The 24,651-nt window shown below is 44.5% G+C and overlaps 3 protein-coding genes and 1 long non-coding RNA gene across 5 annotated transcripts; 2 read left to right on the forward strand and 2 right to left on the reverse strand.

Annotated features, from left to right (window-relative positions):
• Positions 1-372: 372 nt before the first annotated feature.
• On the reverse strand, positions 373-1,788 carry LOC100841971 (acyl-CoA-binding domain-containing protein 1). Its single transcript, XM_003557121.4, has 4 exons — positions 1,631-1,788; positions 1,009-1,126; positions 802-864; positions 373-708 (listed from the first exon to the last, which is right to left on the reverse strand). The coding sequence occupies exons 1-4, from the start codon at positions 1,640-1,642 to the stop codon at positions 617-619; spliced, it is 285 nt and encodes a 94-aa protein (XP_003557169.1). The 5' UTR covers positions 1,643-1,788; the 3' UTR covers positions 373-616.
• Positions 1,789-8,743: 6,955 nt separating this feature from the next.
• On the forward strand, positions 8,744-9,569 carry LOC112269810. Its single transcript, XR_002961947.1, has 2 exons — positions 8,744-8,996; positions 9,070-9,569. It is a non-coding gene; the product is annotated as an uncharacterized LOC112269810 (long non-coding RNA).
• A 6,990-nt stretch (positions 9,570-16,559) lies between these two features.
• On the reverse strand, positions 16,560-19,157 carry LOC100838250 (superoxide dismutase [Fe] 1, chloroplastic). The gene is made up of 8 exons (XM_003561113.4): positions 18,925-19,157; positions 18,332-18,547; positions 18,065-18,259; positions 17,811-17,982; positions 17,590-17,708; positions 17,355-17,381; positions 17,248-17,271; positions 16,560-17,159 (listed from the first exon to the last, which is right to left on the reverse strand). Exons 1-8 carry the CDS (start codon positions 19,096-19,098, stop codon positions 16,890-16,892), a joined length of 1,197 nt encoding a protein of 398 aa, XP_003561161.1. The 5' UTR covers positions 19,099-19,157; the 3' UTR covers positions 16,560-16,889.
• Positions 19,158-19,482: 325 nt separating this feature from the next.
• On the forward strand, positions 19,483-24,638 carry LOC100842268. Of its 2 annotated transcripts, none has more exons than XM_003557122.4 (12): positions 19,483-19,840; positions 21,107-21,344; positions 21,573-21,619; positions 21,995-22,141; positions 22,239-22,287; positions 22,383-22,435; positions 22,536-23,182; positions 23,352-23,398; positions 23,480-23,525; positions 23,706-23,754; positions 23,969-24,097; positions 24,221-24,638. In XM_003557122.4, exons 2-12 carry the CDS (start codon positions 21,150-21,152, stop codon positions 24,339-24,341), a joined length of 1,530 nt encoding a protein of 509 aa, XP_003557170.1. In that variant the 5' UTR covers positions 19,483-19,840; positions 21,107-21,149; the 3' UTR covers positions 24,342-24,638. The 2 variants fall into 2 exon arrangements, with proteins under 2 accessions (XP_003557170.1, XP_014752364.1); XM_014896878.2 differs by lacking the exon at positions 19,483-19,840 and adding an exon at positions 20,723-20,906 and having other exon boundaries at positions 24,221-24,635.
• The last annotated feature ends 13 nt before the right edge of the window (positions 24,639-24,651 follow it).

Genomic DNA, 24,651 nt, shown 5'->3' on the forward strand with positions numbered 1-24,651 from the left:
CGCTAGCGTTGGTATCGACATTATGGACAATTTAGTATGGAAACCTGTTAATCTCCGGCATCAACCATATCATGTCCATCTTCGGCATAGACAATACAAAGAATGAGAAAGGAGGAAGAAAGAAGAAGGAAATTGAATTAGGGATTAGAGGGTAGCATGTGGGAAAGATACGGAGGACTATTTTTGCAAAGATAAAATGAAGAGGAAGGGAGCTAGAGTGATTAGGACTAAAGTGAGTCACTTAAACAATTAAACTGATTTAAAAAAACTATGACTTGCGAGTAGAGGCACTAAATTAACTAAGCTGATTGGACAAATAATTAATTAAGTGGATTTTACTACCTTTTTACTCCGGCAAAAGCTAGTAATCTGTTGGAACCGTTACACGGTTGTTCTTCCTGACCGGTGATCGGTACCATGTATTACCAAACCCTTATAAGAACCCTCGATACAAGAATAATCAAGGCGTAAACCGAGGGTGAGCTTTCATGTATCACAAAGCTTAATTACAGTCCTAATATAAAAGTTATTCACGACGATAAGTTTGACAAGCAACAATTTAACTGTGTTTATGTCTGCGGCCCCATGTGTATGGTACTAATTGTATTTTTGCAGCCTATGAAGTGGATGCAGCAGCAGCAGTAGCCTCCTCCAGCAGCTGCTTCACCTTGGTGATGTAGTCAGTCATCGCTTCCTCTTTGGATTTACCTGCAGTTTCACATCAAATTCGTGTATGCATCAGTCTAGGATTCATGCAAAAAAACAAAAGAAAAACTAGATGTAAGCAAGAAAATTGTCAACCTTCGAGGACCTTCCAAGCATCCCATTTGGCCTTTCCCTTGAGGTCGAAAAAGCCGGGCCGGGCTGAGAGATGAGAGATCAGGGAGGTTAATTAGGCGTGTGGTGAATCAAATTAAGATGAGTTCACAGAGGTTAGAATCACCAATCAGGCTTGATCATTGCTATCTTTTCGAGAAGTAAACAAGATCGAAAGGCGCATATACATACCGGTGTTGACTGGGCCGACGGTGGCCTGCTTGTAGAGCCCATAGAGCAGCAGCTTGTTCTCGTTGGTGGTCGTGTCAGGCAAGGTCTTGGCCTTCTCCGCGTGCTCCTCAAACTCCTCCTGAAGAACAAGCAAAGCATGGCATACTCATCAAGATTCAAGAACTGTCGGTTGCTGATTTCGGTTCACTGCCAAGTCACTGGCCAGGTGCATGCCCAGCAGTTTCAGACAATCAGACAGCACAAATCCTAAGCTAAGGACACTGCTGATCTGCAGAACACCCGAGGATTCAGACAGCACAGCTGAACCACTTACAGAGTTGCAGTTCTGCAGGGCTCTGCAATCTGAACCACAAAAACCAACTAATTATCTATCTCCTGGTCTAGAACACTCCCGCTCGTAAATTCACCAGCAATTCGCAGGCAGATAGACCGGATCGACACAGCAATCATCATGCTCACAAAAACACGTCATAATTCGCTGAAATTCAGACGGAATCGACCGTTTCTAGGATCCAGCGGCGACTAGCTTAGCTCGCTAGACACTCCCAAAGGTAGATAAAATCCCAACAAGCAGACACACGGAGACAGAGTGGAACACCAGACGATAGAGAATTCTGCTTACCTGCAAGCCCATGTCGAAGCTGCTCTCGTCGCCTTCGATTTGATTCGAGTTCGAAGGGGAGATCGAGGAATCCAAGGAGGAGGGCGATCGAGTGGTTCAAAGGCTTTGGCTTCGAGGCGAGTTTTTATATAAAGGCCATACGGACAAGGCAAGAAGTTCGCTACGAGGTTAGCTCTGATACGTGTCGCGATCGCAGCCGTCCGCGGGTCGTGGACGGCGCGGAGCTAAGGCCTCGTGCTTGCCGATTACTATTACTCCGTATTATTTCTCCATTATTATTTGGTTGGAGAGAGAAGAGATAGGTATATCCGCTTCTCTTTTTTTTGTTGCTATGTTTCTGCTTAGTTTCCATCGCGTACACGTTTAAAACATCTATTGACGATGATATCGACCTTTTTTTTTGAGGGGAGACGATGATATCGACCTGATTGCAGAGTTTTCTCCGGGGGAGTATTTTTCACTGCTTTATGGGCTCATTTTAGGAAGGAATCGAAACTCGAGTAGGCCCGGCCCAGTGGACCGTATGTTCCGAGTCCCGGTCGCATCGGCCCATGAGTCCGGGTTCTTTTCTCGCTCTCGCCGTCTCTTTACTCCCCAACTCCTATCCCCCAAAACAGCCATCCAACATCGGGAACAAACTCGATCGGCGAATCGATTATACTCTTGCTGAATTTGAAGATGAAGATGATGACTAGTCAACTGAGCAAGAGGATTAGTTGGTCCATTTCCATCTATATATATATAAGTTATATAATCCATGTTGATCTATCTATCCACCTATGTATTAGTACTCATGTCTCTTGAGATCTACAACTATGTTTTCTGTTACAATGTAGTTGATGTGCTATTTACCTGAACCAGGTTTCCGAGGGGAATTCTGTTGTTTTGCTATTACAATGTGGTTGTTGATGTGTGCTATCTAGGAGTATTTATGATCAGTTTGCTCGGGCAATCTGGGCGATATTGTGTTTGATTCACCATCGTTCTTGAAGCATTCTATTGGCCATGGTTTGAAACATGCAGCAAAACCTTTTCCATCATTTTGATACGCGCAAAAAGGCTTAGTCAATTGTGTTTTTGTCAGTATGATGTAGTGTAGATATATAGCCTGACGGTTCAACCTTGCAGGCCGCCGCCACGAAGAAGAACAAGGCCCCGTTGTTGCCTGTTGCGTGCGTGTGCTGCTGCTACCTGCTGCTTTCCGGCTACTACTGCCGCTGATTGCTGCTGCTGCTTTGCTTGCCGGCCAATGCTTGCTGTGCTGCCGGCCGCTGATCGCTGCTGTGCTGTTGTGCTTCTGCTGAACGCTGCTGCTGTTGTGCTGTGCTGTGCTGGCTGCCGTTGAATGCTGTTGTGCTGCTGGCTTGCTGCTAACGCTGCTCTGCCGCCTGGACCGAGCTAGACCGAGCTAGGTGTCGGGCCGAGCCGAGCCGGCCAAAATGACTCGGCAGGTTTTCGGGCCGAGCCAGGCTCGGCTCGCCGGCGGTGAGCTCCGGCGAGCTCGGGCCGAGCCGAGCTGGTTCGGCGTCCACCCGTCAACTCTTGTCCCTCCTATAAGGCTATAAATATAGATCAGATATCCAAGATCGGAAGAAGAAAATCAATCGGCGAAACGATCTAGGCCATGGCGTCCAGGCATGTTCCGATGGCAGCGGGGCAGTGGGTGGTGAAGCGGTGCTCGGCAGGGGATGCGGCGGCCGGCGGCGAGGTTCCGCCTCTCGTGCCGGTGCAGCCCGCGCCAAGTTACCGGAAGACGGATCCAGGCCGCCCGAGGGATGGGTCAACATTTATGAGGTGGCAGCAAAGCTGGGGGATTTAGATCCGTTCAGGACGAGGAAGGCAGCCGCCATTGACAAGATGTTGAAGGAGGCCAAGCTCCATCAGCCACCGCCGCCGTCAATTCGCCCGCCGCCGCAACAGCAAGGCCAGAAGCAGCAGCGGCAGCATCCGAAAAAGGTAGGAAGTACCGGCTATCGAGAGCGAAGATCTCGAACATAATCGTCCTGAAGCCAGAGCCAGAGCCAGAGCCAATCACGGGCACGGACTACCTCGACGACCTGGCGGAGTTCTTCCCGGCGGAGTGGATCCAGGAGCGGAAGCTCGCCCACGCGCGCTTCGCTGAGCATGACCGGATGACGTACCAGGAGTGGAAGGAGTTCTGGCAGGAGGTGATCAAGGATCTCAAGGAGAAGGGCTACTACAAGGTCGACGAGGAGTACTACGCCAACAGAGAGAAGATTGTCGCGTTGGTGCAAGAGGAATGGAAGAAGGACTTCAGTGGATTTGTTGTGGCTACCGAGGAGGAAGAGCTCCAGGCTTTAAAGGAAGGTTCTTATCGTCCCTACGCACTCCCTAACGAAGACGATGACCTTCTCGATGATCTTCCCAGCGACGACGAGGATCTCATCTTTCGAGGATTCCATGGTGCTGATGATGCTCACAAGATTGCTGCTGTCGATCAGTCCAGCTGAGACGAGACTCTCTGAGAGGAGCATTATTAATTCATGTGGTCCATCCACTACTACAGAAACGGGTATCAGTGTCGGTCGAAAAACTACATCAGTAACGGGCAGGCCACCCGTCACTCACTTCCTGCAAGTGATGTGGGTAGCATCACTGGTGGGCGGCCTGCACTGATGTCCACCACATTAGTGGCGGGCACAAAACCACGACCGACACTAAAACGTTTTCACGATTTTAAAAAAAAAAACAGGCCGGAATCCCGGCCGGAATCAGCAGCTCGCCGATGGGGGCTGAAACGGCGGCAAGAGCAGGGACCAAAATCAAAAAAGAAATGCATTACTATCAGAAACATGGGATTGCATTACATCACATCACATCAAGAAACAAACATTGGATGAAACAGAAGAAAAAAAAGAACCCTAGCTGTCCTGGTCGTCGCCTCCTCCTAGCTTCCATCGCCTCCTCCTAGCGGCCGGCCCCCGCTTCATCTCTCCTCGGTGGCAGCGCTATCGTCATCTGCAGTAGGGTGAGAGAGAGAGAGATCGTGAGGGAGAGACAGAGACAGACAGAGAGAGAGAGAGAAAGTAAGAATGGAGCGAGGGAGATACATACTGGATCCGGCGGCGAACTCCTTCAATCCGGCGGCGAATTCTTGGATCTGGCGACGAACTAGACGGATCTGGCGATGATGGAGGCTGCGTCGACCGGGCACAAGGCGGCAGCGGGCCTCCACAACGGCAGAGAGAGGAGGAAGAGCTGGGAGAGGGACGAGGGAGAGGAGGAGGGCAGAGAGAGGGGTGGGCTCTCGCGGTGTGTAGAGGAGAGAAGGGAGGTTGGGAGATTGGGATCGGGAGGGAGGTTGGGATCGGGAGGGCAAGGGGAGATTTGGCTCGGGAGGGGGAGGGAGGCGGGGAAGAGATAGATGGGAGGGAGTTGGGGGAGATCGATGGGCGGCGGGTTGGTGGGAGAGATGGGATGGACAATTTATACTTCCCCCAAAAAACCCTAAGGATAGCTGGGCCTAACAGGCCGGTACATGCCGGTGTTTGTCCCCAAATAACTATTAGTGGCGGGGCTTAAAGCATCACCCGTTACTAATATACAAGTATTTTGTGTTTTCCATTTTAACTGTAATATACAAGTATTTTGTGTAACTAAAATGGTTTATAATTTTATCAATATGATATACTTCGTATAAAAATTGGATAGGTGTCATTTTAAACCATATAAATTGTAATTGCTTCACAAAATATCCCATTTTTTGCACTTGGCTTCAAACACACAAACATGTTTATACCTGATAGTCCGTATAAGTTTGTACTACATCGGTCATTTTTCAAATGCTAACACATGATATTATTGTTACATCATGTTACGCAAGAAAAAATAAGACTTTAGCAAAAAGAATCACATTTTTCTGATTTTTTTATGAATTAGTTATGATTTATTCAGTCTTCAAATGTCTCCAGGGCTCATCAGTGACGGGCCTAGATTTCAAGCCCGCCACTAATGTGTGTTTTTGTGAATATTGTTATTTTTCACATTGAACCACTAGTGACGGGCCTCCCGCGCCCGTTACTGATGAGTGGTCATGAGTGACAGGTTCTGCATGCCCGTGAGTGATGAGGCGTCATCAGTGACGGGCGTGGCACATCCGCCATTGATGAGTGGTCATCAGTGGCGGGCGTACCACACCCGTCACTGATAAGGGGTCATCAGTGATGGGCGTGGTATGCTAGTGATTGATGATGGTCATCAGTGACGGGCGCGAAAGGCCCGTCACTGACGACTCGTTACATATACATTGTTTGGTAGTAGTGATCTATATAGTATGATATATCTATATTTATCTGTCTAATTTAATGTAGAAGATCGATCGATATTAGTGTTATGATGATCATCTGTTGTTACTGCTGTTATGTTTATGTTCGGCACTCATGGATACCGTTTTCAATCTACCTGTTGGCTGTTGTAGTCTGAAGAAAATGGTAAAGCTTCCCGAGCACCATTTGATTCATAACTTTTTAGTTGCTGTTATCTGATGGAGTAAAATGCACTACAAATCCTATAACTATCCGAGGTATGTCAAGTGAGTCCTAATTTTATGAGTAAATTTCACAAAATCACACATATTCGGGGGAGGCTTCTCACGGAGGCCCCCACTTTTGCTAACTTGTCCGAAAAACCACACTTTTACGGTCACAATGTAACAACAAGCCCGAAATGACGTGTTTAGGCAATTTGACAGTTTTCCTTACAGGCCGGGCCTACCTGTCAGGTGACACGTCGGCCGAACCCAACCCAACCTGTCCAGATGGATTTTACAATATGAAAATTTACATGTCCTAACTTTGTTCTAAGTTAAACTTCATAAAATTTGACCAAACTTATGAAAATATCCTAGTAATTTACAATATCAAATGGGTCAATTTATTTTGCCTAGACAGGCCCATTCCGTCATAAATAGCGTCAAGCAGTCCTAAGGCGGGATTTGGTGCTTCCAGAATAATAATAATTAGCTCTAGAACGTGGGATACGCCCCAAGAAGAAGAAAACTCCAAAGTTGTGGTAAATTGTAGTAAATCATCCTAAAGTCATGGTTTTGAGTAATTATCCCAAGAAGTATATGCATAAAAATAAGGTGAACGAAAATTTCAATTTTAATTTCAACCCTTCGAGAAGATAACCGAAGCACGACCCGTCTTGACAATCTCTCTGAGACCGTTGAAGGGAAGGCCCACCTCATGGTTGACATGAAGCCGGGCTTTTTTGGGCCGTCCCAATAAGGCATGAAAAAAAGCCAGGCTCAAAGCACGCCACGAGGTAGGACGGGCTTTTTTCCATTCTGGTCACATGAGGATGCTCAGGCACGATACGGAAAACGATGGGCCGAGTGCGTCACGACCCGTCACGAAAAGCACGAAAAAACAACCCCAACTCTCTTCATGTACTTTGATGCAGTATGCTGTAAATTTTTGGAATGATTGGGATAAAGAATGCTCATGTTCATGGTATGGCTCAACCATCATTTTTATCTTCTTCAAGTTTCTATGCTGACAATTTAAATATTTACTGCCTTAAGGCAGTGGTTTTTATTTGGTCAACCTTCCTTTTCTGCACCTCCCTCTGTGAGAGCAAATATAGTTTCAGTAAAAGTGATCACTAGTCTGTTCATTGGTAAACGTCTTTGGGAGGAAAATAAGATATTCCTCTGTCCAACAAAAGATGTCTTAAGTTTGTCAAAATTTGAATGTATCTAGACATGACTTAATGTATAAATGTATTCAAATTTGGTTAAAGTTGAGACATCCTTTTTGGACGGAGGTAGTAGTATCGATGTCTAAATACAGTGTGCAGAACATCATAGTTCCATACACCAAATCATCGATCAATGCAAATGATGTAGACAACATTAATTGCCATACTTTAAAAATATTTTCAATGACCAGTCTTCCACAAGATTTGACAGTTAAGTGATCGTGTAGAAAATCTCAGTAAAATTGTCCAATACGGATCTGTGTTTATGCGATCATATAGGTTATTTCCTTAAAATGACTCGTTCTTTGAACCGGGCTGCTTTCTTTTGCAGCTGTTATTTATCAAACTGTAAGACCTGCAACATGTTGAGACGTGTCCTCATGTCTTCTCTTGGGATTGATTTAGAAGTTGCCATGTGAACACCTTCAGTTCGGAAGGACAAAACGACAACGCAAGCCATCATGACAATACTCAATTTACATAGCGATGCTAATAGTCAAATGAAGGCACCACGTATTCAGCGTAATTATTGGATTCCAGCTGCAAATGAACCCAACTCAAGACTAGGGCCCAACTTATCAAACTGACTACATCATAGAAGGAAGGCCACATATCAATAAATTAATATTTTCAAAGGGCTATTGGCCGAATTTTATTAGGAAGAAAGGAGTAGCAATACAGGAGCTGCAAAGAGAGATTGCAGCAGGAGGGACACAGGAAACATTATAAACACCACAGACATCAAAAGGGGGAACAGGCAGCACACTACAGGACACTACAGGAACACAGACGCTTAACGCGGCCCGCAGTTCTCCAGGATAGGAGATCATCAATAATGAGATCAAAGACACGGTCCACTGAGTTAAACTCCTGATGGAAAGTCCTGGGATTTCCCTCCTTCCAAATTCGCCAGTGAACCGAGAGTGTAATGGTGTCAAAGTCCCTCCGAAGGTGCTTGGGAGCTCGTTTTCTGGCCAAACCACATCCCAAAGCTTCAGATATTCAGACAGCGCCTGGGGAGAAAGCCCGCCTTTAATGTCCTTGACCCATCTGTCAAGAGCAGTGGCCACAGAGATGCCGGGGTCCCGGACAAAGGAAAAAAGGACGGGGACCAGATCAAGCACAGCTTGGCCACCGGGATGTCAATTATCTGTCCAGAATTTTGCACGAGATCCATCCCCCAACTGAATATACATGGCTGCCTTACAGAGATTTTTGGCATCATGGTCGTCATCAATCTGGATCAGAGGCCAAGGCCGTGGTTCGGGCTCCCACCTCAGCCAGGACCATCTGCATCGAAGAACAGTGCCAGAAAGCTGAAGTTTGAGGACACCGAGGCCGCCGGCGTCCAGAGGACGACATACTCTAGCCCAGGGCAGAAGACAATGACCGCCATTAATCTCTTCTTCCCCTTTCAAGATGAATGCCCGGCACCTGTGATTCATAGCAGCAAACACCAATTTGGGAAATTAGAGGACAGAGAGAACATGGAGAGGGAGCGCCATGAGCACCGAGCGAGTAAAATGAGCCTTCCGCCAGTGGTGAGAAGCTTTGGTTTCCATCCTTTGAGCTTGCCATAGAATTTCTCTATCAACGGCCAGAGATCAGTCTTCCGAAGACAGCGAATCGAAAGAGGGAGACCCAGGTATGCAATTGGGAATTCCGTCCGTAAGCACTGAAAATAATTAACCACTGTCTGGGATGAATCATCGCTGCAGCTGATGGGAGTGACCGAGCTCTTCTGGAGATTAATCCGGAGACCTGACGAGTCAGCGAAGAGGCCAAGAATCTCTGAAATGACCGCAAGGTCGGAGGACACAGGGCGAACAAATATCACTGCATCGTCAGCGTAAATAGAGACTCTAGGGATGCCGCAATTGAGGCCCAAATCAGATAGCAAGCCATGGTTGACAGCCCATTGTAGAGTAGCGTGAAGAGCATCCATTGCGAGAATAAAGAGGGCCGGAGATAATGGGTCTTCCTGACGAACTCCCCGAACAAGCTGGATTTCTAACCTCATTCAGCATTCTGTGAAGCTCGTTTCTAGCCTCAGTAATACGCTCTGTACCCATGCCGTCAACAACAAAGATAAGGCCCTTTGTGTTCTAGAAGTAGTGCCTCCACGAAGGTCTTATCTGTTTGGAAAATGGCACGGATAAATGATAAGCTTAACTTTATTACCATCTTAAGGGCTTTGCACACCAAGTCAATCTTCAAATCAACAATTCTTCATTTATGTCGATGTGGGGCTTGCCTGGGTGTGTGTTGGCGGGGTTCGCATGGCGTCTCCATGTGAGGTGGATGCGAGCATTGGCGGTTGCATCCTTTCTTGTTGTGGTTCGATGGTGGCTCCATCTGAGGTGGATGCTGGACTGGCGGCCAAGCCATCACTCGTGATTGAGGCGACGGAGGGCGGCAAAAAGGAAGCAAATTACAGTTACTTGTCAAAAAGGACCTGATCGTTTTATGGTGTTATGTAAAAAACAAAGGCAAGGTATATAGCATCGTTTGCAGCAAGAAAACAAAATAATAACAATGGGAGTATTATAAGGTAATTCTTTAGATAAGTTATGAAATGGAATATAACTGGGACAAATTTACTTATGAGTTTCACCCGGTACAGAGTACAGACCTGAAACAGCTTGTCATCGACCATGTTCTTTTTCCTCCACTAGTGTGCTTCTTGATAGATGTGATCATCCTAGCTATAAGAAGTTAATGTAATCGGGTATAACAGCAAGTTTACAGAAAAAGACAAATTAGGATGGTAAGTATTACCCAACCTGTAAAGCTGAGAAAAAATATTTAGTAAAAGTAGGTATGGTTGATTTGTTTATGAAATAGCCAAGCAATTTGTGAAAATAGACAGGAACATCATCTTCAACATTTGTTTGCTTAAGCACCGTTAACTTTTGGCTGCACGGGAAAGTCAACCATTTACGTGTGCTCCTATAAGTTTGGAAAACCAAACAAAAGTTATGCTATTATGCAGAGGAGTTGTGACCTGTTATAAAAGTTCAGCTATTGATTTCCTTGGCATTCCCATATAAGAAAACAAAGTCGTGGTGATTTACTTACAGAAGTGCAGGAAGGAAAGGAAATAAAATATGGCACACCATTCAGTGAGTCATTTTCTCGCAGAAATAGATCTAATTGGCCTAATATATAACTGAACATACTATTAGAAGACCAACTAAACATACATACCTCATTAAAAAAATGAAACATATATATCAAGCAAATTAGAAAGTGGGATCAATTGGGATGACATACTTGAAAGAGTAAGTGTGTTGGAGCTTCAATGTAGGATCAACTGCAGAACAACATGGCACGGGAGAAGATTTGGATCATTGATTAAAAATACAAAAACATGCAAAATAGAGGAAACATTAGAATTAACCAAACTTTGTCTTTCACTATATGTATACTTTCTGTAAGGTTTAAGTACTAATTATGCAAGAGTATAGTAGTAAACCATTAAGCATAACTACTAACGCCAAATTTAATTCATGTGCTTTCTTTTAAATCTTAATCCAAATATAGTTAGAAGATTTGAACTACGAGAAGACAGTGATACCCTTTACTACAAATTAATCTGCTTTGATGCACCAAAACAGAGGAAAAAACGTGAAACTCTAATTCTTTTAAGCGAGTTTCTGAGAAGCTATCTATTTTTTTAATTATTTTTGTACCTTGTAAAAATAACATGCCAGTGTATTTTCTGACTTGCCCAAAATCACCTCACAAAAGAATATAAGTGTTGCAGTAAGAAACTCTTGCTGAAAAGCACATGAGTTGCTTTGCTGCGGAAAGAAAAATGTATTGTCACTCTCTGAAGGTTCATTCCCATCTAGAAGGGCCAAGAGTCCTTAAAATGTCAATTACCATAACTCACTAAGCGACAAGCTGCTAAGCCACTGATTAAAAGTATCACTATGTATGGATTAACAATATAATGTTAATCACCACATGCTTCAGGTATTGAATGACTAAAAATTAATTAGTGATGTATACGTTCTTTTAAAGTAACTATAGATTGAATCTAAAGTGGTTTTATAGTCACACAGATTTTATTATCAGTGAACAAAGGCTAAGAAAAACAAAATTGAACCTTTGCCTACAGATCTAAGAATCAAATGCAAACCATGGGCCATTAGTTAACCACCAAGAAGTAGAAGTAGCAGGTGATGTATACGTTCTTTTAAAGTAACTATAGATGGAATCTGAAGTGGTTTTATATAGTCACACAAATTTTATTATCAGTGAACAAAGGCTAAAAAACAAACTTGAACCCTTTGCCTACAGATCTAAGAACCAAATGTATCCAGGAAGTAGAAGTAGCACCCTTGCAACAACTAATAGCCTAACAATGCATCCGGAGATAAACTTTGTCGGAGAACCAAAACAACACTATCTTTGGGGACCATCTCCGGAGAAACCACGGTATGTTTTTCAAATTTTAACGATCTTCTTTTTATTTGTGCTATCTTTTTGCTAATACCATAATATACTTAAGACTATATTGATGTTCTTCAATCTGATAGGTGGTAAATGGGACTGAATTTTTAACAATTTAATCCCATGCCCGGCATGATTATATTGATTTTCTTTGAAACTCAACATTTGAAACACATGAGCCTCAATACTTATATCTGGATGTCCTTTTCAAATTGGCGCTAGATGAAGACATCAAAGATAATTAAAAACTAGAGGTTGATCTCCAAAAGATTACTGTTTCTTTTATTCGTTTTAGGCCTTTCTGGACAAAATAGAAAATAAAACCATGCATGGTCGTTACATTGCACAAACATTATTCAGAAATCACTCCTAATTGCCCCCGAGAACACCTGATCTGAATAAAGCACGGTAACAACCGTGCATGTTGCCAGGCCCGAATAGTGGCAGGTGCAAGGTGTGCACTTGTTCAGGGCCACTAAAAATTAGGAGCCTCCATATTTAATTCTAATACTAATTAGCTATGCTCATTAACATTAAATTTTAAGGCTCATTAAATAGAAAAAGAAAAAGGCCCATGAGAAGAGGGGCAAAGGAAAATGTCCTGCTTCTCTTGTACGCATTCATCATATGAGACCCCACGTACTGTCGTGATTATTCAATTTCATTTAAGAAAATACTAAAATGATGGTGCTTTTCGGTAGAACATGAGCAAATCGTCACAACCTTTACTATTTTAGCATGAAGATTTGATATTGTTCTAAGGAGTATGGTAAAATATAATGTATCTAGTAATATAATGAACCGGAAGTATAGTCTGCTTATGCAACATCTTTGAATCTTAAGACCACATTTTACGTTTCGCACCAGGGCCTCAAAATCCTAGATACGGCCTTGCATGTTGCAATTGCAAGACATAGCAATCATTAATTGATCAAGAGTGCCAAACATGAGTGCTCACAACCAATAACATCTACTTAGATAGAGATGCATGAACCAACTGAATCCTCTCAGTTGGAATCATGGGCACTCTTCTGGTCAAGAGCCCCATCCACTCCATGACCCTGAAGAGCACACTCTACAAGATAATCATCTTCGTCAGGAACGTACAGAATATAACCTTGTTCTGCTGCCAGCTTCAGTTCCTCGGGTGTAGGTGTAGCTAACGGTTCAAGGCTGGTATCGTCCTCGTCGGACAAAGCGAAATAATCTTCACGCTCCTCCAGGTCGGCGACGTACTCCTCGTCGACCTCGAAGTAGCCCTTCTCCTTGACCCCATCGATGACCTTCTGCCGGAACTCCTGCCACTCCTCGTCAATCTGCCGGTACATCTCCTTGGTCTCCTCGTGGCGGCGCCTCTTCTCCTCGATCCGGCCTAATCGCTGAACTGCACCTGTTTTCAAGTGGAAAACAGGACATGACGGAAAAACGACTCGATTGAACGCTACATAAACCACCCGGACCGGTGGAAACCACCCCGTACTGGTGCATTGGACTAAACTTAGCCCAACATGACTTTTCCATATTTCTTTCGGGCTGCGAAAACATATGTAACATTGATTTATGTACGAAATATATTCAAAAAATTTCAACATGACTTTTTTACCCGGACTCGATTGATTTATGAACAATACACATGTTTTCGTAGTCCGAAAGCAATATGGAAAAGTCATGTTGGATTTAGTTTAGTCTAATGCACCAGTCCGGAATGTTTTCTACCGTTTCAGATGGTTTATGTATCGTTTAATCGAGTCGCTTTTCCCCCCATGTACTCCACTTGAAAGTTGGTGCAGTTCAGCGATTTTCCGGAGGGAAGAGATCTGCGATGCTCTCCAAGTCGTCGATGATCTGGGGTGGCTGCGGCCTCAGGCAGATTATGCCCCTGATATAGGATTTCGACAGCCGGTACTTGACATTGTTTCTTCCGGCCTTGGACGACGGCGCCTTGTCGACTTCCGCCGCAGAGACCACGGCGGTGTCTGGCTCTGGCGCCATGGCCTAGAGGTCGGATCTCAGAGAGCCTCGACGAGCGATTCTGATGAGCCGATCGATTTTGTTCCGATGATGGATCGTGGGATTGGAGGCGGCGGCTGGATCCCTGCATATAAAGAGAAGACGATAGAGAGAAGGAATCGTGGTCGGTTTAGAACTTTAGATGGGCTTTCGTTTGCGACCCAGACTCGGAACACGCGGTCCACTGGGCCGGGCCTTCCCTTCAAAAGGCCTTCCCTTCGAGGGGAGCCAATCTCTTTTTTTAACGGTAAAGGGGAGGCAATCTCAATATGCCAGGAATATAGTACTCCTACGAGAAGACTCAAAACCCGTCCCCTGAATTTGTAACTTTGTGCAAATTTGTCTAACTCTGTGCAAATTTGTTTGTATAAAATTGATCTAATGAAAAAGTTCATTAGAGTACGATCATACGGCATCAATATTGTATCATGAAACCTTTACTTCAATAAAGGGCTTGCACAGTACTCCACTCGTAAATGGTTCACATGTAATTAAATTAATCGCTCGCCAAAATTAAAGTTCGAAAAATATACACTTAATTTTAATATTTTGGGAATGGAGGTGGTGGATAGACTAATGTACGGATAGTTCCCAAAGGGCCAGGACTTCACCTTGCTTTCTTTTATATCATTGGAACGTTAAATTTTACTTCTAAATATCTATTTCTTTGTAGAGTACTCCTATCTGCTACAACCCAATGCTAATCAAGCAGCCCGGCCCCTAGAGCGAGCAGAGTCGCTCTCATGCATATGCAAGGTTACCCTTTAAAAATCAAAACCGAACAAGATTAATATCCCATTAACAATGTGAATACATTCCAAATAATACCATAGGTCTTTCGTTAGGAAGTTCGTTTTTACAACACAAATTTGATTGTAAAGGTGGTTCATGGGGACTGGACAAGACCACCGCCCTAAACAATACTCAATTGAAACCATCTGAACAATTCCAATAGTATTAGTACTATAAGTTCTCCACCAGGTTTTCACAAGAGTTTACTGCAAGTATAATATAATTATAATTTATGATCCAACAAATTAGGGTGAAAAAAAAAATCTTTTCCACTCTTGTACGACCAACCTCGCCGCCTATCTCCGCATCAATAAATTAAGGATATCAGAGCCTACTTCCCAAAACCTAGTCCACTTAGCATGTCTGTTTTTCTGCCTAAGTGGCACAGACTTTCTGCTACAAAGATAAAAATAGACGTACCAAAATAATGAATCCTCTCATCAGTCTGACTATCCAAAAGCATGCTCTAATGATGTCCTCCTCCTCATTTTGAGAAGACATCAACGATACATTAAAAGATAGAGGTCGATGTCCGAAAGATTGCTATTTCTTCCATTCAGTCATTGCTAAAGAGCATATATGATTGTTTTTCAGGCCAGCCTTGATAGACAGAATCACAGAAACCTGGTCATTTCACAAACATAGTTGAGAAATCACTCCCAATTATAATTGCCAACCTGATCCAAGTAAAGCAGTCACAACCATGTTGCAATTGCAAAACATAGTTGTATATTCTAATCATTAATTAATTGTTTCATGAGTGCCAAACATAAGTTAACTGCTGAGTATATATCAACATAGCTAGACATTAGTAAACATGGGTGGATAACATAGACATCTGCTGCTACACATAGATAGGTAGAGATGAACCAAATGAATCCTCTCAGTTGGATTCAAGCTAGAGAGATCTTTTGGGCAACAGCCTCATCCAGTCCTTCAACATCCTCCTCTCCTTCACTCCAAGGAGCATACTCGAACTCATATTCACAATCCTCAGCGAGATCACCATCATCATCATCTTCTTCGTCAGGGTAATGGTACCCATCGGCATAGAGTATCTCTTCCTCGGGCGTAGCGAACCGACACCGGCTAAAATCGACGCTGGCCCGATAGTCCACGTTGGACTGATGAGCCGCCTCCATGCTGGCGACTTCCTCGGCGTCCAGCTCGAAGTAGCCCTTCTCCATCACCCCGTCGATGACCCTCTGCCGGAACTCCGTGAGCTCGTCGTTCATCTGCTTGTAGAGCACCAGCTCCTCCTCGTGCTGGCGCTTCTTCTTCTCCAGCCACTCCGGCGGGAAGAGCGGCGCCAGGGTGTTCCATGTACTCCGTGGTCGGGAGTGCCAGCGGCCTCTGCGAGATTATGTCCCTGATGGAGGAATTTGACAGGCGGTGCTTGCCGTTGTTTCCGGCCGCCATGGACGACGACGATGCCTGGTCGACTTCCGTAGCAGTGACCACGGGCACCTTGGGCTTCACCGCCAGCGACATCGAAGCCGGCTTGCCCGCCATGGTGGTCTACGTGGCTTGGCCGATCTATTTTCTTGGCTTGGATCGATGTCTAGATTTATATAGACGAGAGGAGAAGAAGAACCCTAGCCAAGTTAGCAATCATGTTCTCTTTCGGTCCGGTTTCCTTCTCGTTCTCGGACCGGGCCGGGCCTTCCGCTCCGATTTTTTTTCAATCGAGACGAGATCGGTATTGTAACGGCCCAGATTTGCCGATGTTTGTGATCCAGAAAGAAAGGGGCAGGAACTTTGTTTCCTCTTCGACCTACTAGTCCACCATGCCAAATTCTCGTTGACTGAGATTTATTTATTTTTTGAAAAAGAGAGGGATGGTTTGAGAAATGGAAATAATTGGACAAGATATATCAAAATGGGATTTCAGTCAACATCGCGGTATGAACTCAAACAAATTTCAATATCTATGGTTGGAGACGATGCAGAAAGAAAGGGGCACCAGAAATTGCTGGAATTTATCATTCAAAAACCAATGGTGTCTCCTCTTCAACCAAGTTCTCAAGTGCATACCGCCTAGCCTATCCCTCTACAAACCTGAGGCTACTTACCAAAATTTACCCCGCCCAGCATTGCTGTTTGTTGCTCAGGTGGTACAGACTACAATCCTGTTCGATAAACGGCGGGCGCCACCTGAACGGCGGGCACCACCTGCAGTATGGCGCACATGATCTTCAGAGACTGACGTCTAGCGTGTTTCAGCGGGATCGGCTGCTCTAGCTGCCTGGCTATGCTACAGGTTGCCAAACCCCGCGCCTCAATTCCGCACCGCCTCACCTGCCATTGACAGGCTCCCTGAGGCGTGCTGCTGATCCTGACTTCTTGGTCGCCTTCTTGCCTGACCGCTGGTGCTTGCATCTCCGTGACGGGTTTTCGCCTGGGATACAAGTTGCTTCCTTCGCTGCTTCATGTTGGGGTGGCCATCTCTTTCTATTGCTCTCACGACGGCTTTCCTGAGCCTGGACTCCACCATTTCCCATGACACAAGCTTCTCTAGAATTGCGGAGACGTACTCAGCCCTTCGGTTCTGCAAGGAGGCAAAGCAGAACAAACTGAGCCAGAGAATAAGGCAAATATAAGCACTGAGAAAATCATGAGCAACATTGGCATCTAACCTCGTAATCCAGGTAGTACGCGTGCTGTTCCCAAGCCAGAAAACTTGTTAGCAAAGTAAACTTTTATAATGGAAAAAGCATGGGAAAAATGGAATGTGTGTGCATACCTCCCAAACATCGATTGCAAGGAGCGGCTGCCAAGAGGAATAGCCATATCAGAATATCAGATCCCAGTGTAATACAGTTTGCATAGTGGAGAGAATGGACATTTTTTAACGAAAATGTTTTCTTCAAGGAACAGTAACAAGTAATATTGGAAGCTTGCGAAATGAAATACATGTTATGCATGTCATGACGAATTGACGATGTAGGAAAACAAAAAAAGTTCAGGTAAGTACTCACAGAGTGACCCCAGACAAGAGGATTAACAGCATTTGGAGTTTTTGAGATGACCAGCCTACCAACATTGTCAGATGGGATTGGGCTTTTTGAATTCACATGAGGCAACTTGCTCCCTTTGTCTACAACCAGTTACATAGAAGAATTCAGTTCATCACACCACCCAGTGTAAGTTTTGAAACTGGCACAATGAAGTAAATAATGTGGGATTTAGCATCGCTTACAAGAAAGCCAAACCCATCCAGAACCAAATTGAGTTAATGCAGCATCCATGAATTGTTGGATCATGCCGTCATAGGATCCAAAGTCCCTGCTGATGAACTTGAGAAGTCGTTCCGGGGGCTTGCCCCCACCGCCAGGTTTCATTGATCGCCAATAGAAATCATGGTTCCATATCTACAAAACATGGATAACAAATAGGCAGTTAAATCAAATGCAAGCCAGGAAAGTTGGTTACGTACATGGTACAGAATGGTACCTGTGCGGCATGGAAGAAGGGAGCCTGGGGTGGCTCCCTGCCCTCGTTGAATGAGGAGAGCATCATCTTCCCAAGTGACATCCCCTGCCACTCGCTGCCATCGATCATGCCGTTGAGCCTCTCCACGTGCTTGTGCTGATGAACACCCCAGTGTTGCTCCACTGTCTCCTTGCTTATGTATGGTTCCAGAGCATCCTACATTACAATCCGTTGTCCTTCATCCTGTTCTCGCTGCCAATCTTTGTGAATTGGTACTTTTGTACTTACCGTGGGATAAGGGAGAGGTTGCTGCTTTATCCAGGCAACCGAAGCAACATCGTCAGGGTTCAAGGAATCGGGCGCATCGGTGGTATCACCTTCAGCATCGGCAACTTGGTCCACTTCAACATCAGTAGCAACATTTGCTGTATCGTCCCCGGTCACCACATTGGCGTCATTGGCGCAGCGAGATATGTGGGAACTCCATCTTCTCCCGCTCTCTCCCTAATCACATGTAGAAATCAAACATCCACACAAGATGGAGACGATTATTGAAATCAAAAAATGGTGCCACAATCTAATCCACACACCAAGCTGTTGCAGTTGCAGACTTGCAGCTTATGATCTTACAACCCAAAAATATTTTTTCTTAGCTCAACCAAAAAAATGATGACAATCTACATACATGCTCGGTGTTGATAAGTAAAATGTCTTCTAGCTAAACCAAGAAATGGTGAAAATCTACTTGCTGGAGAGTTGGGGCCAATTAATCAAGATTCAAGAGGCCATAAACCCTACTCAGAGCCGCGACCCGCGAATCGGATCACAAACGCCACTAGCAGTACGTACGAAAGCAATAAAAAGCTCGTTCCAGAGCTTACCCTGGCGCCACCTCTCTGTGGGGCGGCGAAGCGGCGGAGCCTCCCGCGCTGCCGGGACCGGGAGTCGGCGCCGGAGCGGAGGAGGAGGAAGGATGCCGAGCTGGAGCTTGAAGAGGCGGAGAGCGCGAGGGAGAGGATGCCGCCTCCCGCCCCCACCGGTGCGGCGAACGCCATGGACGCGCGCGAGCTTGAGGAGAGCAAAGGAAGGTGAGAGCGAGGGAGAAAGCCGGAGAAGCCGAGAAGGGGATAAGCGCCCGTTGATGCGGGCCGGTTGGCCTGTGGGCTCAATCTGATGGGGCAGGCTTTTGGGCTCTTGGTGGACACAAATGGGCCTAGATCTATTCCACAGACCCAACATAAGCCCATTATTTTACTACTTCGTCGGTAACCAAGCGGGTTGACTTTGACTTCCGAGAAGAAGGCGTAATTCACTATTTCCGTTTTATCTTCTCAGAAGCGGAAACTAGTATGAAACGCCAGGCTCCGAACTGCAGCCGCAAGCAAGATACTGTACTCTATCTGAAGACTTTTTACGAAATCCAAAAGTTTAAAATAATTTCTTGCCTGTTCTTGGACCGCCTGCCGAGAAGATTTCACCATCCTCCATGTCCATGTGAAATCTTCCTGGCGAGATCAGCAGAAGAACCCGCCCCGGGTCAGCGGCAGCGATGCGCGTCCGTGCGCCGGCAGGATTCGCCCGCCGGCGATCACAGCTGCAATAAACAAATACTACTATGTGTTGAGTGAGGGCAAGGTTTCATGTACACAAGTTGCTTCTTCTGCGGCCGCCGCAGCATCGATCGAAGGCGACGCTGACGTGCCGCCTGCCTGCCTAACCTCGCCGTCAGTGATGGATGCACCTGGACAGATCTTTGGTCAGAGCTCCTCCCTTGACTGGAGATAAAAAACAGTTAAGGTTAGTGTCAGAGTAAATCATACTGTTTCCTTGACAGTGAGAGTAATATTGTTTTTTACTTTCTTGTGCAACTGTTGATACTCCTGTGACTGTGATGGGTTGAAAAACAGGGCATTTGCAGGGGGGTTTACTGGTACCTAATCATCGGTAAAATGTTGCATGACCTCATCAGCAACATTTTTACAGCTGTGGTTTAGATGGGAAAGGGATGTGGAACCATTAATGATTTTCTAGTGTCAGCGGAAATGTCTAGAAGAAGGTTGTCGCAGTCAACGCATCGATGATTAAGCGACGCGAGAGTCGTTTTTACCTGATGACCGCTATGAAAAAATGATTTAAATACAGGCAATTTGCAGGGTTTTACTGGTACCTAATCATTAGTAAAATGGAGCATGACCTCATCAGCAACATTTTACAGTCGTGGTTTAGATAGGAAAGGGATGTCAAACCATGAATCATTGCCGGTGTCAGCAGAAATGTCCAGAAGAAAAAACGATTCAAAGCAAAAAAAAAAAAACAATTACTGTCTGTCTGTCACCACATTGCCTTGTAAGCCTGTGATGAGATCCTGGACTGGCCATCCACTTCTTTCAAATCCTGCATTATATTATGTTAACATGAAATCATTGATGCCGTCACCCCCTGGCAGCAAGTTACTACTAAATCATTTGGGTGGGGGAGCATGGGATATATAATGACACTAATCATGGAATTTCACATCTCGGAAGAGAAATAGCACTTACCAAGAATATTCTAGGAGCGGATGCGAAATATTTGTCTGGTCTTTGTACTACAGTTTTGCTGACCACGATAATAAAGAGAAGTAACTTCAAGTAATGTCTTGTTCATACCTGCCTGATATAAGCCTTCGAGGGCACATCTGTTCTTCGGCGTGAAAAAGCAGACAAATTCTTCAGAGGCCAATCTTCCACTGATGAGACAAAATGAGAAGAAATGGAATCTTTGCCTCCCTTGAAAGGAAGATACCTCCAATAAGCTTATTTAGTCCCAGCTAGTGCAATATTTAAATTAGTGTGGTGTCTTCTGTGCTTGAATTCTTCTGCCAGTTAAGTAGCATTTAAATTAGTACAATGTCTTCTTTGCTTGAACTCTTCTGCCAGTTAAGTACCATTTATTAGTTAATTGATTGGTTTAGGTGGGATTCTATTTTTAGTATATTATTTGTTTCACTATCGCTGCTTCAATTCGAACGCTACTGGTGCAGCAGTACTAAAGACAGTTTTCAGAACTATTCCAATCAATCAGGTAAAGTCTATCAGGAAAGGTGGGGTGAGCTGAGGAGGTGTTCATGGAGATGGAGGGGAGGGGCCTGTCTGACCTGTTCAGGAACACCAGTGAGGAGATCTTTCTGAAGGCGGTGATGGAGAACTCGATCGGAGTGGCAGCGGCACCGAGCATGGAGATGATGGGGTTCAGAAACATGTCGCAAAGTTTCAGAGAAGACAGCGAGGAGTTGTTCAACAGCTGGCTTATGAATGGAGAGGCAAGAATTCTGAGGTTTCCTGTGTTTTATTTTTTGTCAGCACAAGGAAAAAAGTGAAAGATGTCATGTTGAGAATAGGCTTCTTACACTTCTTTTCTTGTTTCAAAAACTACATAGCAGTTGTTTTCAGGAATTGTTTGAGAGTTAATACTAGTGTACTACCTACTATGTCAGGTTGATCTTTTTCTTCAAACTTATCACCTAAAATTAATGATTGCTTGTTCACAGATTCCAGGCTTTGGTCACCTGAATAATCGGCCTCGGCAACCTTCTAGGTAAGACACTGATAAAGTGTGCAGAACTCACTGTGTTGGATAATATGTGCAAGTACGAATTCTAGATCAAGACGTGTAAGTATGCATTGATGAATATAGTCTATGTTACATAAACTGGAAACTATAACTCTATAAGATCAATTTCAGAAACTGGGTATGTACGTTTTGCAAAAGAAACTGAATAGGCATCGGTATATAACCTTAGCCAAAGTTATCCACATCGTATATGCATCATTGTATTATAAGGCACCTAACAGGATCATACTAACCCAAGGAAAGATTGGAAGTACAGTGTAACAATTTTTCATTGTATTTATGCAATTTTTGTTGACACTATACTGTAGTTATATATTCTACCAAGATAAATCTATGCAGGTTGTCATCAGAAGTGGCTGGTATTCAACAACATGGTCTTCAACAACAGGACATTTCACAACAAAATTTTCTCACCGAAAACATAATTCCAGAGAACTCTGTGGTTCCTCCTGAATACACGACTAACCATAACCAGCAACCGCTTAGGTACTGTATCTTATGAAGCAGCACCATTTTGTGGTCACGGATTTATGCAATCTAAATTAATACTATTTTGTTTCGTTCTTTGTGCATCATACACCAGGAATGCAGCAGAGAAAGGAATGCAAGCCAGTGATATACTTTTGGCAAAGGTTAGCCATTCAATTACCCAGCTACTAGATAATTACAGGTCATGGATAAAATTATAATCGTGAAAGGTGGTTTTTTCTGATTTGTTCATATGCAGGCCTGGTTCCACTGCACTCAACCAATGACTAGAAGCAGATCTTCAGAACTGAGGCATGAATTGAATTTCCAACTCCATCTGCACTATTTCCATCCAGGCTCAGTTATGTGCCTCTTGGTTCAATTATCTCTGAAACTTGGCCATCTTTTGCAGGAGGAGGTATGCTGCGATGCAAAGTAATTTGGCACCAATAGTGACAGGAACACATAAAGCAACTGACCAATTGAGACTAGATTTCACAAACGTAAACTCCGCTAACAGTACCCCAAGGGGCAACACACCCATTCAGACCCCAACATTTATATCTCCTTCATGTTCATCGACGTCCCCTTTGGATAGTCCGCATATGGTAGCACAAGATACCGTTACCTCAGTTGTTAGCATGCTCAAGGATACGCTCGAGCGCAAGAAGCTCGGTAGCCCTGCCAACAGAGACGCCTCACATGGCAGTTCTTTTGGGTTTTACGACAATCAGCAGTTCCAACACAACATTCTTGGAGGAACAAACATCTTTCCCCTGGTGACAACAGCCCATGCTCAGGACTCCCTGATGCTTCCTGAAGTCGAGAGACCCATGGAACCAAACACTGGGAACTTTGTTGCTCCTACGAACCAGGTTTGGATCAGTGCAGTGTCCCGGGAGCCCTCACAGAGTGGATCATCTACCGCTATGACGGCCCAGTCAGCTGGGTTTGAAGTATGTGATGAGCTACCTCCCATGGGTCAAGCACTGTCTGTGTGTGAGAGCACTAGGAGAAATGCTGCAAATGGGACATCTGACTGTAGATCAACAGGCAAAGGTACTTCTATCAATAAACCTAGCGCTGAGCTACACCAAATCTCTACTTACATTACATAGGCAGTTAGGTTATCACCTATTTGTCAGTGCAATAATGGATGTGACATATTCCTTGTCCTTATCGTCATGATTTGTGGATAACACCGTGTGTGTTTGTCAATGATGCACAGACTACAGAGAGAGGGTACTAAAAGATAATCTGAAGGATGACAGAAAGGTAATACCTGATTCGGTTTTCTGGAGCATATCCAGTTTCCCTCATGGCAGATGTTAATCTGTTCGTTTTACTCATTGACAGAAAGTGAGCCTGACTCGAATGGGATCCATCTCATCAGAACAAGCAGGTAAATCCAACAGCAAATTCCCTTTTTGGGCACCAACTCTTCGGCATAACTGCAAAGAGTTACTAGACACATGCTTGTAGATTGATGAAACATGAAACTGTAAAAAGATCATACACTACAACTTGCATAATTTAATCTATCATTTAATCACTGAAAGATCTAACTAGTTAGCTTCTGCAGTTGATAAAGGAGATCCCACGAAGAAACGCAGGGTAGAGCGCACACGCAAGTACGTATATGCATTTTGGTTCTTATACACCTTTCTCTATATGTAATGTGCTTTTCTGCTAAGGCAAGAGAAAATTAAGGCACATATCCTACCCAGATGGTACAACTATGTCTGCTGTTAAATCTCAATCAAGTTCCCTGGACTTCATTGACCACATCAAATTCTAACTCCAGGACCTTTGAATGGCTCATGTTATTAACTTGTTATGGTGCAGAATGGCAGAAGCAAAGGAACGAAGTTCAACGCCAGTAATACCATCCGACATGCAAGCGGTACTTAAGCGCTGCGACAATCTAGAGAAGGAGGTCCGGTCGCTAAAGCTTAACTTGTCATTCATGAATCGGTGAGTACATTACCACCACTCCAGGGACATCTCATGTTTCTGAGGAACATTTCTGTCATGATTTCAGTGGCCCCATTTCTAAACCAAACTACCCATTGTCACTATCTTGCAATGTAACCACAGGAAGGACTCAGAACAGACAAAGCAGATCGAGGACCTTCAGAAGCAAAACGAAGACCTGGCGGAAGAGAAGGAGCGGCTGCTAGAGGAGATCGAACGAATCGCCTCTGATTCCACCACATAATCAATCACCTTGTCACTAATTGCAGTGGACTTGGAAAGAGTCCCTACTATACTACCTAGATACAGATACACACCCACACCAGAGGCAGCAGAATTATAACAGGTGCTGGCCTGAATGTACCATTCTATTCATGTTCTTGTCCTAATTTAACAAAATACAGTGATTGTGAACTGAATTTTTAGTTGTATTCAGCAGTCCCTATGGTAGCTTGAACTAATCAGACAGAGTGACAAACAGCACCACATATAAAGCCGGTAATGCAAGATGTTCAGAAATAAGGACAGGATTTGCATTGTTTCAGAGCTGTTCA

Source organism: Brachypodium distachyon, chromosome 1 (genome assembly GCF_000005505.3).
Source record: "Brachypodium distachyon strain Bd21 chromosome 1, Brachypodium_distachyon_v3.0, whole genome shotgun sequence".
Lineage (NCBI taxonomy): Eukaryota > Viridiplantae > Streptophyta > Magnoliopsida > Poales > Poaceae > Brachypodium > Brachypodium distachyon.

What these genes read in the sequence shown, in the direction of transcription:
- LOC100841971 (XM_003557121.4), bottom strand. An exon ending in CGTCGGCCCAGTCAACACCG is followed by an intron (nt 865 to 1,008) that starts GTATGTATATGC and finishes CTCATCTCTCAG; the next exon opens with CCCGGCCCGGCTTTTTCGAC. An exon ending in TGCTTGGAAGGTCCTCGAAG is followed by an intron (nt 709 to 801) that starts GTTGACAATTTT and finishes GTGAAACTGCAG; the next exon opens with GTAAATCCAAAGAGGAAGCG.
- LOC100838250 (XM_003561113.4), bottom strand. Translation starts at nt 19,098, where the DNA reads ATGGCGTTCGCCGCACCGGTGGGGGCGGGAGGCGGCATCCTCTCCCTC. An exon ending in CACAGAGAGGTGGCGCCAGG is followed by an intron (nt 18,548 to 18,924) that starts GTAAGCTCTGGA and finishes ACATGTGATTAG; the next exon opens with GGAGAGAGCGGGAGAAGATG. An exon ending in AACCTCTCCCTTATCCCACG is followed by an intron (nt 18,260 to 18,331) that starts GTAAGTACAAAA and finishes ATTGTAATGTAG; the next exon opens with GATGCTCTGGAACCATACAT.
- LOC100842268 (XM_003557122.4), top strand. Translation starts at nt 21,150, where the DNA reads ATGGAGATGGAGGGGAGGGGCCTGTCTGACCTGTTCAGGAACACCAGT. An exon ending in GCTGGCTTATGAATGGAGAG is followed by an intron (nt 21,345 to 21,572) that starts GCAAGAATTCTG and finishes GCTTGTTCACAG; the next exon opens with ATTCCAGGCTTTGGTCACCT. An exon ending in CATCTCATCAGAACAAGCAG is followed by an intron (nt 23,526 to 23,705) that starts GTAAATCCAACA and finishes TAGCTTCTGCAG; the next exon opens with TTGATAAAGGAGATCCCACG.